Here is an 18,017-nt window from a genome sequence, read left to right as displayed (position 1 = left end):
AAGTGATTGTGTGATATGTACCCCTGAAAGCAAATCTGATTTAAAATTCTCTGTTCTTCTCTAGATAAATTCTTCAAACACCTTAATTCTTCCTTTTAGGTAGATAAGTTTATATACCATCAATGCCTAAAAACTAGGTCCTAAGTCTTTAAAGTTATATACATGATGGTAAATCTCTCACCTCTGTAATAAAATTTTAGATAAAGTAATGATCTCCATTGTTTCTCACAGTAAGGTAGATTATAAATTCATTAAAAACATGTAAAAATTGCTATCATATAAGAACTTACTAAAAACCTTATACAAATATAAAATTTATGTGAAATAAAAATATGAGTATTAATTGATATCTCTCCAATGTTTTCTTCTGTCACCAAGAAAATATGTTATATGATTAAAAGAATTATTAAAATGTCTACTTGAATTTATCAATGAGATATAGATAAAACATCAGAAAAATTAAATTAAATAGAAATTAAATAAATATGCTGTCAAATATATTATATTTGCAATTGAAAATGAGGTTGTATTGATTTTTGTATTTGTTTTCCCAGAAAAAAATAGTGAAGTTCCAGTGTAATAGAGGAAACAGAATTTGCCTTGTTTTTCCTTGATAATATTTCATAAAATAATAAATTATTTAACTAAAGATTTCCTTATATGTGCCTATCATGTTCAAAAAGGAAAACTGTGCTCTATAAAGGCAAATTAAGTTATCTTGATAAAATTCACTTTATAATCAGACTCTTTCAAATATTACAAAAAATGGTCTTTTCTATTGACATGAAGAAAATGAGAAACTCAGAATCCAGAATGGTGTGAGATATTGACTCCAGGGAGTATCATAGAAATGATAATATGTAAATTACTTATGCCTTAGGTTTGTTTTGTTTATTAGCAAATATATAGTATTATCTTTATCTTTCCATTTTCTTTTTCAAAGGTGGCTCTATCTCCCTCACTCATATCTGAGAAAATGACTACTGGAGGTCTTTGAGAACTGTAAAAATATGTTCACATCTGGTTCCCATAGTTGATGAGTCCCTCAACTCTAATGAATTACTAAAAAAAAAAAAAAAAAATGGTTGTCTTGGACAGTAGTTTTAATTCTAACTAGATATAGGGTAACTGAATTTGACTTCTTGATTTGCAGCTTGGTCTGATGTATATGTTAACATAAAAAATTCTACATATTTTCCAAGTTCACAATAGAAATGTCCTCTCTTATTGCTCATAGACAAGAATGTCCTTAAGCATTCACCTCTTTCTGACCATTGTATTTTCAAGGAATTAGTTACATTTTTTTCAAACATACTTAGCATATTACTGCCACAAAATGAAAATTAAAACCAATTGATTATTAGAGTTATCTATAAATAAATAAAACAATACAAGTTAGTATTGTTTATTAGAGTTATCTATAAATAAATAAAACAATACAAGTTTGCTTTTATAAGGTTAAACAAGTAAATAGACATGAAAAGTGAAAATCAAGAGTTTGGAAAAGCAATATGCAAATGTTAACTAAATGAATGTACGTTATATGTATGATACATATGATAAACTAAATGAATGTACATTATACGTATGATACATATGATAGACACTGGGGGTAGGTCCCTCAACCCGGCCTGCACCCTTTCACAGTCTGGGACCCCTCGGGGGATGTCTGCCTACCAGCTTAGGCCCGATCCCCAGCAGTCCAGAGCTCTCACAGTCTGGGACACCTCGTTCCTTACCGCCTGCCTGTAGCAGAGGCAGGAGAGGCTCCCACTTCAGCTGCTGCACTCGCCAGCCATGAGCCTGGCTTCTGGCTGAGCAGTGCTCCCCCCTGTGGGAGCTCACTGACCACCAGGGGGCAGCTCCTGCATTGAGTGTCTGCCCCCTGGTGGTCAGTGAGCATCATAGCAACCAGTTGTTCCGCCGTTCAGTTGATTTGCATATTAGGGTTTTATTATATAGGATGGGTATGTAGGTAGACAGGAGAGAAATAAAGAGAGGAAAATAAGAGGGTAAGAAAAGTTGATCCTGTTGAACAATAGGAAATTATTTAAAGAAGTTGATTATCATATTCTAAGTCAATAAATGTAGACATGAAAATCACTATAAATCTTTCCAAAAGAATTATTTTTATGCTTTAAAGTAAAATGCTATGTTTTTATTGATTTTTAGAGAGAGAAGAAGGGAAAGGGAGAAAGAGAGAAGCATTGATGTGAGAGCAGAACATCAATCGGCTGCTTCCCCCTATTGAGGATCCAGCCAGCAACCCAGGCATGTGCCCTGGCCATGAATTGAACTGGCATCCTCTTGGTGCATGGGATGATGTCCAACCAACTGAGCCACACCAGCCAGGGCAAAGTAAAATACTATTTTGAAGTATTGTGAAACAATAAAGTTTTGATTACAAATGTGATGTGTGGTGAGAAATATATCAGATATATTTTGGAAGTCATGTTTTTAGAGGGTTTCAAAAGGTACACTCATATTTAACATCACATTACAATATTTCAAAAATACTTTTCCTTTCTTTAACCATAGGAAAAATTATATGTATGTAATGATCACACAAAATACATTTGTGCCATAACATTTTTTAATTACATGGAATTGCTGTCACATTATTGTGTTGTGATGATAGAAAACAAAGTTATTTTCATTGGTGAATAATCATCTTGAAAGTTGACTCTGACAAGCATAAAGTTAAATAGTCACTTAAAATAAAAGTTTATCAATATTATTGTCAATTTGAACTTCATTAACTCATATTCCCAAGGGTCATTCCTCAAATTCTGGATACTACAGAATGCTCTCAACAGGGTGGTAATCATTCATGGACTGTTGAGTCCCTTGGTATCAAAATAACAAGTGACGATTGGCTGAAGAAAACGTTATAATCATTAAAAGCTACTGATCATAAAATCTCAATAGCAATCAAGCAATAAGAAAATTTTGGGAGGAGGCGGAAGAAGATGGCTGCCGACGGGAAGGCAGACTGCAAGATAGTGCGTGAGTAAGAGAACGAAGAAAGAGTGTGTGGTCACACGGGGAGTGTTTGTTTGTGAGTTGAGAGACATCTATACTCCAGGGGACTGTGGGGGACAGCCGGACGGGTTCCCCTGAACAGGCAGCCTCCACTGCTGCTGGGATCCCTCCCGGAGCAACCAGCTCAGACGCGGAGACCGGGTCATATTGAAGGGGAAAGTGGATGTTGTCAGAAGCCTGATAACCCCAAGAATCTACAACACCGGCATCCAGTGAACAGTGGCGAACCCTGGAACACCGCTTCCCAAGTGGCGTGAGCACACGGATTCGGAGGAGCTCTGCGCCTCCTCACGGAAAGGTCTGATTTCACCTGGGATAAGGAGAGGTCTGTGGTCTGGGCAGGAGAGAGAAATGCGCACGCAGGGAAGTCTGCGCCCAGAAAGAACCCGCGGCCTTTGGGGCTGGTGTGATCCGTGAGTGTGGGAGGGGATCCACGAGGCTGCTAACGAAGGGAACTCTAGAAAGCAGCCCATAGCTGAACTGGGCATAAAAGGGCAGTGTAGGGATTTTAACAGTGTGCCAGCTGCTTGGACCCAAGGGGAAAAAGGACTGCGCGTACTTGCACCACAGTGACAGAGAGCGCACACTTGCTCTGGCTCTTTTTTTTTTTTTTTTTCCTCTTTAAACCCTTGCTTTTGATTGCTAAGCCCAATACATAGGATCACCCAATTGGGGACACTCTGGGAGACTGCAGGGGAAAGGTGTTTTTGTGGAACCTGGGGTTCAGAGCAGGGAATAACGATCAGAGAACCAGCTCTGGGGCAGCCCATTTCTCCAAACCGGTATTAAGTGCCACGGGGAAAACAAAATCTAAACACTAGCTAGAGAGGACCTAAAGACCTGGAGGTCCTCTGCCACCCAGAAACACTGCCACCCAGGGGTTGATTCACAAATTGACTCTTGTGTAAACACAAATAAAGGAGTATAAGAAACAATGAAGTACTACCTGCTTGAAAATCAGGACTGTGGCCTACAACACTGAGGAGCAGTGGAATGCAGGGAACTTCAATACTGTCCTGACTAGGAAACAGGCATGCCAATCAGAACAGTAGAGGAACTGAATAACCTTCACTAATGCACATTTTTATTTTCATTTTTATTTTTTTCATCTTTTACTTAAGAAACTAATTTTTTTTCTTTTTCCTCACTGGATTTTACCTTTTTAATTATGACACTTTTATTTTTAACCAGTATTATTACTACTACTATTTTACCTTTTTTTTAAAGTGTCATTTTATTTTCTCTTTATTTTATTATGGGATTAGTGTTCTACATTCTATTTTCATCTTTCCTTTAGCACCATTTTACTCTATCTCAACTTTACCTTTATGCCAACACTCCCTTCCTCATTTTTCCCCTTTTGTTGTCCTGTTTCTCTTATCTTATTCCTGCTTTAGATTTTCCCTATTTCTTCTTTTTACCCACTGTTAAAATTTCACCGTACTTATATATCTAATTTCCAATCCCCTGCTCTAAGTCCATACACACCTCTCTCTTCTCTTTCTTCACTATCCAAATGTTTTTCTCTCTGCCCTTTTGTTCTTATTTGTTTGATTGTTGATTATATTGGTTTTCTATGCTTGTTTGTGAGATTGTTTCACTTTTTCTTCTTGTTTTTTTTGTTTTGTTTTTGTTTGTTTTTTGCTTCTGTTTTCCCTCGCCTTGCCTAATATTAGTTGTTCTTTGTAGTTTGCATTCATCTTTAGGTATTTGTTGCTGCCATATGCTGGGATTAGTGGCTGTTCTATTGGCGTTTACTCCCCATATAAATAGATTTTTTTCCCTCTTCTTTTTTATTCTCTTTCTTTTCTCTCTTACTTTTTTTTTCCTTTTCCCAGTTTCATTTTTGCACTCATTTTTTTTTCTGTCTTTTTTCTTTTTTTTCTCTTCTTCTTTCATTCTTATCTTCTAATTCTCTTTTCTCTGGTGGTCACCTTTATTTGGGGTTAATAGTATCATGAATATATTTGTGTTCAGTGCTATATGCATTGTGCCTTGTTGTGTTGTATTTTGTGCCTTTAAATCAACGCAGGAGAGAGAGAACTACATAACCAAACACCTGGAGAAGAAAGATCATGGGGAGACAAGAAACAGCCCTCATATGAAAGAAAAGCAGGCATCACCAGTAAGGTAGTAAACAAAATGGAGGCAAGCACCCTGTCAGAAAAAGAATTCAGAGAAATGGTCATAAGGTGGATGAAAAGAAGGAAAGACAATTCAACAATATGAGTAAGAACCAAGAGGAAATGAAGAGGAACCAAGAAGAAATAAAAAATGACATTACTGCTATAAAGAATTCAATAGAAAGACTCAACAGTAGACTAGAAGAAGCAGAGGACCGCATCAGAAAGCTAGAAGACAAGGTAGGAAAAAATACCCAAACTGAGCAGCTTCTAGAAAACAAAAATTAAAAAGCAGGAGGAGAGAGTAAGGGAACTTTGGGACAACACAAAACAAAACAACATCCGCATAATAGAGGAGCCAGAAGGAGAGGAAACTGAGCAAGGAATGGAAAACCTGTTTGAAGAAATAATGACAGAAAACTTCCCTGATATAGGGAAGAAAAAACTCACACAAATCCAAGAAGCTCACAGAATCCCAAACAAAATGAACCCCAAAGACCAACCCCAAGGCACATCATAATTAAATTGGCCAACTCCAACAACAGAGTAAGAATCTTAAAAGCGGCCAGTGAGAGACAGAAAGTTACCTACAAAGGATCCCCCATCAGACTAGTGACAGGTTTCTCAACAGAAACAAATCAGGCAAGAAGGGAATGAAATGGAATATACAAAGTCATGCAAAGGAAGGGTCTGAATCAAAGAATACTGTACCCAGCAAGGCTATCAATAAAACTTGAGGGTGAAATCAGAGCTTCACAGGCAAAAAAGGACTAAGGGAGTTTATTAACAACAAACCAGCAATGCAAGAAATGCTAAAGGGTTTGCTGAGAAAAGAAGAAATAGGAAGCGAAGAAGAACATAGGGGTAAAGAATAAATGAGAACAAACAAGTACCTATCAATAATAACTTTAAATATAAATGGATTAAATGCCCCAATCATAAGACATAGGGTAACAGAGTGGATAAAAAACATGACCCATATATCTGCTTTCTACAGGAAACCAACCTCAGAAAAAAAGATGCACACAGACTGATGGTGAAAGGATGGAAAAAGGTTTTTCGGGCAAATGAAAATGAAAAAAACAACTGGGGTAACAATACTTACATCTGAAAAATTATATCTAAAAGTGAAGGACATAAAAAGAGATAAGGAAGGTCACTTCATAATACTATAGGGAGCAATCCAACAAGAAGAAATAACTCTGGTAAACATATACGACCCAAATACATAAAAAAAAAACTTCTGGAAGATATCAAGGGAGAGATTGACAGCAATACAATCATACTGGGGGACTTTAATACCCCACTATCACCATTGGAAAAATCCTCTAAACAAAAAATCAGCAAAGAAAAATCAATCCTAAATGACTCACTAGATCAGATGGAATTAATAGACATCTTCAGAACATTTCACCCCAAAGCCACAGAATATACATTCTTCTCAAGTGCACATGGGTCATTTTCAAAGATAGACCATATATTGGGTCACAGGCAAAGTCTCTTCAAATTCCAGAAGATAGAAATCATATCAAGCATCTTCTCAGATCACAGTGGCATAAAACTGGAAATCAACTACAATAAAAACAATCCAAAAGAATCAAACACCTGGAGACTAAATACTATGCTATTAAACAATGACTGGGTTACCAGAGAGATCAAAAAAGAAATAAAAAACATCATGGCAACAAACGACAATGAAAACACAACAATCCAAAATCTATGGGACACAGCGAAAGCAGTCCTGAGAGGGAACTTTATAGCTCTACAGGCCTACCTAAAAAACAAACAAACAAACAAACAAACAAGAAAAAATGGTAATAAATCATCTAACCCTTCAACTTAAAGAATTACATAGAGCGCAACAAGAAAAGCCCAGAGTGAGCAGAAGGAAGGAGATAATAAAGATCAGAGTAGAAATGAATGACATAGAGACCAAAAAAAAAAACACAACAAGAATACATAAGATCAATGAAACCAAGAGCTGGTTCTTTGAAAGGATAAATAAGATTGATGAACCTCTAGCCAGGCACACCAAGAAGCAAATAGAGAGGACCCAAAAAAACAAAATCAGAAATGAAAGAGGAGAAATAACAATAGACCTCACAGAAATACAAAGGATTGTTAAAAAATACTATGAATAACTCTATTCCAACAAACTGGACAACCTGGAGGAAATGAACATATTCCTAAAAAAATACAACCTTCCAAAACTCAATCAGGAAGAATCTAAAAATCTCAATAGGCCAATAACTATGGAAGAAATTGAAGCAGTCATCAAAAAGCTTCCAGCAAACAAAAGCCCAGGGCCAGACAGATTCACAGGGGAGTTTTACCAAACATTCAAGGAAGAACTAAAATCTATCCTTCTCAGACTATTCCACAAAATTCAAGAGGAAGGAACACTTTCAAGCTCATTCTATGAAGCCAGCATTACCCTAATACCAAAACCAGATAAAGACAACACAATGAAGAGAATTACAGGCCAATATCCCTCATGAACATAGATGCCAACATCCTCAACAAAATACTAGCAAATCAGATCCAGCAGTACATCAGAAAGATCATACACCATGACCAAGTAGGATTTATCCCAGGAATGCAAGGATGGTACAATATCCGCAAATCAATAAACATGATATATCACATAAACAAATTGAGAGATAAAAACCATATAGTCATATCAATTGATGCAGAAAAATCATTTGACAAAATCCAACATCCTTTCTTGATAAAAACTCTCAGCAAGGTGGGAATAGAAGGAGCATATCTCAACATAATAAAAGCCATATATGACAAAACCACAGCCAACATCATACTCAATGGGCAAAAAATAAAACCATTTCCCCTAAGAACAGGAACAAGACAGGGATGCCTACTCTCACCACTCCTGTTCAACATAGTATTAGAAGTATTAGTCATTGCTATTAGACAAGAAGAAGAAATAAAATGCATCCAAATTGGAAAATAAGAAGTAAAACTGTCCTTATATGCAGATGACATGATATTGTACATAAAATACCCTAAAGACTACACCAAAAAAACTATTAGATTTAATAAATGAATTTGGCAATGTAGCAGGATACAAAATTAATGCCAAAAAATCTATGGCATTTCTATACACCAATAGTGAACTTACAGAAAGAGAGACTAAAAAAGCAATCCCATTTACCATCACACCAAAAACATTAAGATACCTAGGAATAAACTTAACTAAGGAGGTAAAAGACCTATACGCGGAAAACTACAGGACACTGAAAAAAAGAGATAGAGGAAGACATAAACAGATGGAAGAACATACTATGTTCATGGATTGGTAGAATCAACATCATTCAAATGTCCATACTACCCAAAGTAATCTATAGATTCAATGCACTCCCCATTAAAATACCAATAGCATATTTCAAAGACCTAGAAAGAACTCTCCAAAAATTCATCTGGAATAAAAACAGACCCCGAATAGCCACAGCAATGCTGAGAAAGATAACAAAGTAGGTGGGAGCTCAATAGCAGATTTCAAGCTGTATTGCAAAGCCCCTGTTCTCAAAACAGCCTGGTACTGGCACAAGAACAGACATATAGATCAATGAAATAGAATAGAGAACCCAGAAATCGATTCAAACCACTATGCTCAATTAATATTTGACAAAGGAGGCAAGAGCATACAATGGAGTCAAGACAGTCTCTTCAATAAATGGTGTTGGGAAAATGGGACAGATACATGCAAAAAAAAAAAAATGAAACTAGACCACCAACTTACACCATACACAAAAATAAACTCAAAATGGATAAAGGACTTAAACATAAGACAGAAAACCACAAAAATACTAGAGGAATCCACAGACTGCAAAATCTCAGATATATGCCTAAGCAATTTCTTCACCGATACCACTCCTAGGGCAATGGAAACTAAAGAGCAAGTAAACAAATGGGACTACATCAAAATAAAAAGCTTTAGCACAGCAAAGGAAACCATCAAGAAAACAACAAGAAACCCCACAGTATGGGAGAACATATTTGCCAATGTTATCACTGATAAAGGTTTAATCTCCAACATTTACAGGGAACTCATACAACCTAATAAAGGGAAGATAAATGATCCAATTAAAAAATGGGCAATGGACCTAAATAGATACTTTTGGAAAAAAGACAGAAGGAAGGCCAAGAGACATATGAAAACATGCTCAAAGTCAATAATTATCCAAGAGATGCAAATCAAAACGACAATGCAGTATCATCTCACACCTGTCAGAATGCCTATCATCAACAAATCAACAAATTACAAGTGCTAGCGATGATGCAAAGAAAAAGGAACCCTGGTGCACTGCTGGTGGGTATGCAGACTGGTGCATCTACTGTGGGGAAAATTATGGAGTTTCCTCAAAAAGCTAAAAATGGAACTCCCAGTTGACCCAGTAATCCCACTTCTAGGAATATATCCCAAGAAACTAGAAACACTAATCAGTAAGGATATATGCACTCCTATGTTCATAACAGCATAATTCACCATAGCTAAGATTTGGAAACAGCCTAAATTCCCATCAGCAGATGAGTGGATCAGAAAACCATGGTACATCTACACAATGGAATACTATGCTGCTATAAAAAGAAGGAATTCCTACTATTTGCAGCAGCATGGATGGAACTGGAGAGCATTATGCTAAGTTAAATAAGCCAGGCAATGAAAGAAAAATACCACATGATCTCACTCATTATGGAAAATAAAGAACATTATAACCTGATGAACAAAAAGATAGTTACAGAGGCAGTAAAGCATAGAACAGATGGTCAAATTACAGCGGGGAGGTTGGGGAATGTTGGAGAGGGGAGGAAAGAGATCAACCAAAGGATTTGTATGCATGCATATAAGCACAACCAATGGACACAAGACACTGGGGGTGTGGATCAGGGCATGAGACAGGGGGTAGGGGAGGCTGCGGGAAGGTCAATGGGGAGAAAAAAGGAGATATATGTACTACTATTTGTAATATTTTAAACGATAAAAAATAAATATATAAAGTAGACAATCCTTTACTAAATATAAAGAATTATGCACCAGGCAATTTTTCAATAAAAATGTTTTATAATTATTGGTCTTGGTACTATTCTAAAAGAGAAATTCAAACACTTCAAATATATATATTGAATTTTGAATCAGGAGTTACACAAAATTTTCTCTATTTCTGAATTTAATCTGTTTAATCTGTAGTCACATTCAGAATCGAATGAATTATTTTGCAATCACTTTGAATAAAAACAAGAAAAATACTGAAAATATTCCCTTTCTATGAATTCTGCAAGTTTTCTGTTTGCTGATGTGTTGTGAAAATTTTCTTTTGTATCATTCACCAAAAATGTAAGTCCAGGAAATACAAATATATAATTCTAAGGACAAAGAGAATTCAACTTTGGCATCTATAGAAAACATATTGAAAATAAAATGTATCAGATTCCAATTGTCTATTAGGAAAAATTAGATAAAAATAATAGAACAATATTTGAACCTTGCTTGCTAAAAAAAAAAAAGAAAAAGAAGAGATAATACATGTCTACCTGGAAAAACAGATTTTTCAGGTAAACCAACCTCATGAGTTTTATCTTTATATATTAGTCTTTCAATTTTTACTGTATTTTGATGTAGTGCCTATCTACTAACTATATCATGCCTAAAATGTACATTCAATATACTTTTACTAACAAATGAAATGTTTAAGTAGGTCATTTTTTATCCTTGTGGCCTTTTCCTCTTGCTATTATCTGCTTCTTCACAAGTTTACATATAACTGAATTATATTGCCTTGGCATTTATTCCAGTAAAAATAAAATAACAGTTGCCTGGCCGGCATATCTCAGTTGCATCAACCTATGAACAGGAGGTTATGGTTCAATTCCTGGTCAGGGCACCTGCCCAGTTTGTGGGCTGGATTGTCAGTAGGGAGCATGCAGGAGGCAGTTTTCAATGATTCTCTCATCATTGATGTTTCTATCTTTCTCGCCCTTTACTTTCTTTTCTGAAATCAATAAAAATATATTTAAAATTATTTATCTGTATACAAATGAGTTTATTTGGGGTCTCTCAATTCTGTTTCATTGGTCTGTGTGTCTTTCTGCCAACACCATGCTGTTTTGATTATTGTATCTTGGTAATTCGAAGTGAGGAAATGTGACACCTCTGACTTTGTTCTTTTTTCTCAGGATTGCTTTGGCTATTTGGGGTCTTTTGTGGTTCCAGACCAATATGATGATTTTTTTTTGTTCTGTTTCTTTTTAAAACGTTATTGGGACTTTGATGGGGATCACATTAAATATGTATATTGCTTTGGGTGATATGACTGTTTTTAACTATGTTGGTACTTCCAATCCATGAGCATGGGATATCTTTGCATTTCATTGTGTTTTTTTCAATCTCTTTTAATAATTCTTTGTAGAAGTCAGCATACAGGTATTTCACACCCTTTATTTCTAGATGGTTTTTTTTCTTCGTGCAATTGTAAAAGGAATTGCTTTTTTTGTTTGTTTTTTGAAATTTCATTGTTACTGTATAGGAATGCATTAGATTTCTGTACATTGACTTTGTATCCTGAAACTTTACTGTATTTGTTTATTGTTTCTAATAGTATTTTTTTGAGTGGCGTGTTTAGGGTTTTCTACATAAAATCATGGCATCTGCAAAAAGTGACACTTTAACTTCTTTTTCAATTTGGATGCCTTTTATTTTTTTCTCTTGCTTTATTGCTCTGGCTAGGATTTCCTGGATTCTGGTCAATAAGAATGGGAAAGTGTACCTCCTTGTCTTGTTCCTTAGAGGAAGCTTACACTTTTCACCTTTAGCATATATTAGCTGAGGGTTTGTCATATATGGCCTTTATTAAGTTGAGGCACTTTCCTTCTATGCCCATGTTCTTGAGTGTTTTAATCATAAATGGATGTTGCACCTGTTGATAAGATCATAGTATTTTTCCTTTATCTTGTTAACATGGTATATTACATTGATTGATTTGAGTCTGCCGAACCACCCTGGTGCCCCTGCAATGAACCCCATTTGATCATGATGTATTCTTTAATGTTTTATTGGATTCGTTTTACTAGTATTTTGTTTAGAATTTTTGCATCTGTGTTAATCAGAGGAACTGCTCTCTTAGGGTTTCTGTGCGTGTGTTATCCTTGCCAGATTTTGGTTTTGATGGCATGGCCAAGTAGTCTAAGGTGCTGGGTTTAAACTCCTCATTGTTATTTGTACTCTACACCACTCTGATCTTTAATGTTTAAAAAAATAATTTTCCAAGGATACCTAATTAAAATTATTCAACTCAATTTAGAGTGTATTCATCAGTAGCATTCCTCTCTAGAGACATTTTAATTCCATTTCTTTGCAAGAATCCCTTGTGACTATTTTGAGGGGAAAAAAATAACATAAAACCACTCTGTTTTCAAAACAATAGTTAGAAAACCAGGGTTCCTGCTGGAAGGTAAAGAAGGTAAATATATATATATTATAATCCATCTTTCTTTTACTAAAATTACTAAGATTAAGTAAGATTTTTCTAGCATTTAAGGTAAAAATGTTATTTTTATGTAAATTTTGGAAAAGAAGAGCTAACTAAATGCCTGGCTTTGGATTGTGCAACTGGAGATAGTTCTTTATATTGTGAGAATTTTCTTTCTCACAAACTTTTACTCCTGTGCCGTGAAGCTCACCTCTTTTCCATAGTTGTTATTTCATGATTTTCACTCGTGTTTTTGAGCCCTCTTCTTATGAACTAAGAGCTTTACTTAATTAACCAGCAAAATACAGAACTTTCTCAACTCTACCAATTTCACTGCTAAATATTTTCCTGAGCCCCCATTTTTATTTTTATTTTATATATTTAGTTTTTTTAGGCAGTGTTACCCACATTCCAAGAAAATATAGCCTCTGATTCTGCTGTGTCATCAGTTCAAAATTTAAGACAGGGCTCTATTTTTGGTCTTTCAGACTTAATATAGATTAACTACTTGAAACTGCCCATAGAGCTTTAGCCACAATGTCACCAACTCTTTCTTTTTTAAAAAATTCTTTATTGTTTAAAGTATTAGTTACATCTCCTTTTCCCTCTATTGACCTCTTCCGGGCCACTCCCAGCTCCCAGAACATACCCTCAGCACCCTAGTGTCTGTGTCCATTGGTTATGCTTCTATGCATGCACACAAGTCCTTTAGTTGATCTCTTAACACCCCCTCCATGCCTTCCTTCTGAGGTTTGACAGTCTGTTCCATGCTTCTCTGTCTCTGGATCTATTTTTGTTCATCAGTTTCCTTGATCACAAGTTGCAAGATTTCTTGAGTTCTTTTTTTACAGTCTGGATGTAGCACTTTCTACCGGCAACTGGACCACATCATCTTTATTATCAGTGCCTCCTTACTTCAAAAATAATTTTGTACTGGACTTATTCTTCCATACGTTCCATCTCACTCTATGCAACCAGGATCATCTCACCCGTTCCACCAACACACTATATAAGTATGTTATTATATAAGGAAATCAAAGGCAGAAGCAAGTTGTGAAATGTATGAAATGCTCCAACATAAGCATCAAACACTGACAATTAAAGTAAGGCAACAGAATGTTTGGCTTTCAGCAATCAAATTGCTACCACATAGGATTATATAATTGTAAGAAATTTTTCATTTCTCCCTTCATGTATTTTTTTCCTTTTTCTAATCAGCTTATAACTTAGGTCCCTTAACTTTGGCTGTTAGAATCTGTTCTAAAAAGCAATAGGTTATTATTTAATTCATAATGAAAAAAATTACATTCTGTTTGCTTATTTAGTAATATATATGTACTCATATATATATATGTATATGTGTGTGTGTGTGTGTGTGTGTGTGTGTGTGTGTGTGTGTGGTTTTGATGATCCAGATTCTTTTGCTATTATTAATAATCTATATAGGTAAGGCTGTCATGAAACATTCTCAGAAAATTTTTGGGAAAAAACTCTAAAAAACTAAACTTTAAAATGTTTCATTTTTGAAGAATGATTAAAACATGTGGTCATTGGTAAAATAGTCTAATAAAACTACATAATATTTTGCATTTTATACCTAATTTTATACACATATGAACAAATTTTTAAGAGAAGGTAAAACACATTTGGTAAGGATGTTGTTATTTCTTTTAAATATGTTTTTATTGATTTCAGAGAGGAAGAGAGAGAGGGGGGAGAGAGAGAGAGAAAGAGAGAGAGAGGAACATCAATGATGAGAGAGAACCATTGATTGGCTGTCTCTTGCATACCCCTTACTGGGGATTGATCCTGAAACCTGGCATGTGCCCTCACTGGGAATCGAACGGTGACCTCCTGGTTCTAGGGTCAATGCTCAATCACTGAGCCACATCAGCTGGGCAAATATATTTTTCTTGTACAGATGTGTTTATTAGACCTATCAAGTGACTCACTTAATATTAAATGGCTAGTGATCTACAAGGCAGATATTAAGTATAACTTTCTTTGTCCTGGCTCACAAATATTTTCAGAATTCAGTAAAACTTGGTAGCTAATTTATTGGCCCATTATATTAAATACAGTATTTCTTAAGCTGGCAAAGGTGATTTCTTAAAAAGTAATCCTGTACTCACTAAATCATTGTTTTCTCTTTGCATTTACAGATGTGGAAGAAGTTAACAATAAGAAATGAAAAACCAAACATCTGTAAAAGAGTTTATTCTTCTGGGATTAACAGATGACCCAGAGTTAAATGTTTTAATTTTTCTATTTCTATTTTTCACATATATCCTGAGTATAACTGGAAACATAACAATTATCACCCTTACTTTGATAGATTCACACCTCAAAACCCCCATGTATTTTTTCCTTAGGAATTTCGCTTTTCTAGAAATCTCATTTACGACAGTTTGTATTCCTAGATTCCTGGTCAGCATTGCAACAGGGGATATGACCATTTCTTATAACTCTTGCATGGCCCAGTTATTTTTCTTCATTCTCCTTGGTTCAACAGAATTTTTCCTTTTGACTGCTATGTCCTATGATCGGTATGTGGCTATCTGTAAGCCACTGCACTACACAGTAATAATGAATAGCAGAATCTGCAACCTGCTTGTAATTAGTTCTTGGTTGGTTGGATTTCTCATTATCTTTCCACCTGTGATCATGGGACTTCAACTGGATTTCTGTGACTCCAACATCATTGACCACTTTACCTGTGACTCTTCTGCAATGCTACTGATCTCCTGCACAGACACAGCACTGCTAGAGCGCCTGGCCTTTTTTCTGGCGGTATTCACACTTATGATAACCTTAACATTAGTGATTCTTTCCTATGTATTCATCCTTAAAATGATTCTGAGAATCCCCTCTGCTGAGCAAAGGAAAAAGGCCTTTTCCACTTGTTCCTCACACATGATTGTTGTCTCTATTTCTTATGGAAGTTGCATTTTCATGTATGTCAAAACTTCAGCAAAAGAAGGAGTGGCTTTGACCAAGGGTATAGCAGTGCTCAATACCTCTGTTGCCCCAATGCTAAATCCATTTATTTACTCCTTAAGAAACCAGCAGGTAAGGCAGTCCTTTAAGAACTTCATCAAGAAATGTTTCTCAAATAAATTTTCATCATAAATTTATGGCCTGAACTTTATTTAAATGAAACCGTATGCCTAATATAATATGAATATTGTTATATTTCTCCATCCACTGCTGTATTTCCTCTTTCTTCAAGTTTTATTCTCTATTTATACCATTTTGACCTCACTTGGCTCAACTATCTTAAAATTTATATGCCCTGAAATTTTTCTGAGCATGATTAATTTGATGCTGCATAGATGAAAATGACATGTTTTTTTAAATGCCAACATTTAGTTTACAAATCATTGAAGATCTTTTCCTTTGGACAATAATCAAAAGTTAAATAAAGTTATCACCAAGGAATTCTAAAAATATAATTTACCCAGTATATATGCACAGAATATTAAAATAAGATTTCCTGGAGATAAAGTATCCTAAATCTAATGTCCTTATATTTGTCCTCATATTTCCTATGGTTTTTACATTATGAATGTTTATCTATGCTACTTGGGACATAGATGTCATATCTTCATTGTCCATTCCATCCTTTAATATTACAACAGATTTTGTTTAATGATGTTTTTGGACTAAATTTCAAAGTTACTACAAGTATGGTATTGATATTTCTGGAGGACACCATTACTCTTACCAGAAAACATCTCTAATGCATGAACATATAACATCATTTAACTTACCATCAGGACACTCTTCCTTAATATTCTTTTTAATTAAACATTTTCTTTTACTTTTAAAATTTACTTTATTGTTAAAAGTATTACAGATGTCCTGCTCTCCACCCTCCCCCCCTCTTTTTTTTTTTAATTCTCAGTGCTTGGATTCTCTTTTCTCACCATTATAATGTGACTTCTGCCCAACAGGTGAGGCTCAGTGATTGAGCACCAACCTCTGAACCAGGAGATCACGGTTTGATCCCTGTTTAGGAGAAATGCCAGGGTTGCAGGCTCCACACCCAGTGGGGGGTGTGCAGGAGGCAGCCCATCAATGATGCCCTCTCATCATTGATGTTTCTGTCACTCTCTCCCTCTCCCTTCCTCTGTGAAATCAGTAAAAATACATATTTTTAAAAAATATGTATGACTTCTAACAAGTGCTTATAGAAACAGGGTTACCCTGAATCAAAAACAGTAAAAATTAATAAAGTGTGGGAGAGTATTAATGTCTAAAACTTCCATATAATATTTAAATTTTTGTGTTTTAGCAAAAACATTTGCTACATTTGCTTGTAAAAAGTGTTTTTGCTCAATTTGATGGTAACTTCAGTGAGAACTGAGAAGTATAATGGATTCTCTTATTAGGCAGTATAGATATGAATTCTCCTACTATTCCAAAATTATCTTTTTTTTCTCTCTCTTTGCATGACAATGCTTTTCATTTTTGAAGTTGTTACTTTGGAGATTCTGCATAAATCCAAATACTTGCTTTGCATCCATTGATGGAGACATTACTCAAGCAATCTGGAGCTCAATAAAGTCCAGGTCTTTAAATGTATATGGACAGAGAGAAATAGGGTGCTAGTAAGTTTTAACAACTAGTTATCAGAAAAGAATACACAGACGTATTATAAATTTACAAATATAAGTTACAAATAATAAAATATACAATAAACTTCATTGTAAATTCTGTATACTCAATAGATTTTTACAGAATTACTTCATTGATTTTTCCCAATTATATACTAAAAACCTCAATCTTTGCAAATCACCCAGCTAGACAAATGTAGTTTAACTTAACACTATGTAGTTGAATTTAGCACTCAGATGCACAATTGAAGTCAGATGTTTCAGTACTTTCAATAACTCACACAAAAAATTTGAAAAAGAAAACAGGTAAAGATATGGAAGACTTGAACAATATTATGAGCCAAATTGATGTAATTGAAATTTTTAGAATATTCCATCCAACATCAACAGAATACTCATTCTTTCCAGTATCACACAAAACATGAAAGGGAATAATGAAGATCAATGAAATAGAAACTAGAAAAATAAAATTTAAAATATCAATGAAACCAAACCTGGCTACTTAAGAATATCACAAAATTGATACATTTTTCATTGTCTGCCCACCATCCAAAGTAAAATCATCTTCCATCACCATACATTAGGTCCCCTTTTCCTTTATTAACCTTCTACCCCCTTCTCTTTGGGAACCACCACACTATTGTCTGTGCCTGAGTTTCAGTTTTATGTCCCACATGTGAGTGAAATCATATGCTTCTTAACTTACTCTGACTGACTTATTTTGCTTTGTATAATATTTTCAAGGTTCATAC

The 18,017-nt window shown here is 35.0% G+C and overlaps 1 protein-coding gene across 1 annotated transcript; it reads left to right on the top strand.

Annotated features, from left to right (window-relative positions):
* Nucleotides 1-14,836: 14,836 nt before the first annotated feature.
* LOC129149721 (olfactory receptor 6C76-like) lies at nt 14,837-15,778 on the top strand. Its single transcript, XM_054718603.1, has one exon. It carries the CDS (start codon nt 14,837-14,839, stop codon nt 15,776-15,778), a length of 942 nt encoding a protein of 313 aa, XP_054574578.1.
* Nucleotides 15,779-18,017: the final 2,239 nt, after the last annotated feature.

This window comes from Eptesicus fuscus, chromosome 7 (genome assembly GCF_027574615.1).
Source record: "Eptesicus fuscus isolate TK198812 chromosome 7, DD_ASM_mEF_20220401, whole genome shotgun sequence".
Taxonomy (NCBI): Eukaryota; Metazoa; Chordata; class Mammalia; order Chiroptera; family Vespertilionidae; genus Eptesicus; species Eptesicus fuscus.
Note: the sequence above shows the minus strand (reverse complement) of the source record. Positions and strands in the feature narration are given on the sequence as shown.

Excerpts from the sequence above, each read along its gene's own strand:
- LOC129149721 (XM_054718603.1), top strand. The coding sequence starts at position 14,837 with ATGAAAAACCAAACATCTGTAAAAGAGTTTATTCTTCTGGGATTAACA.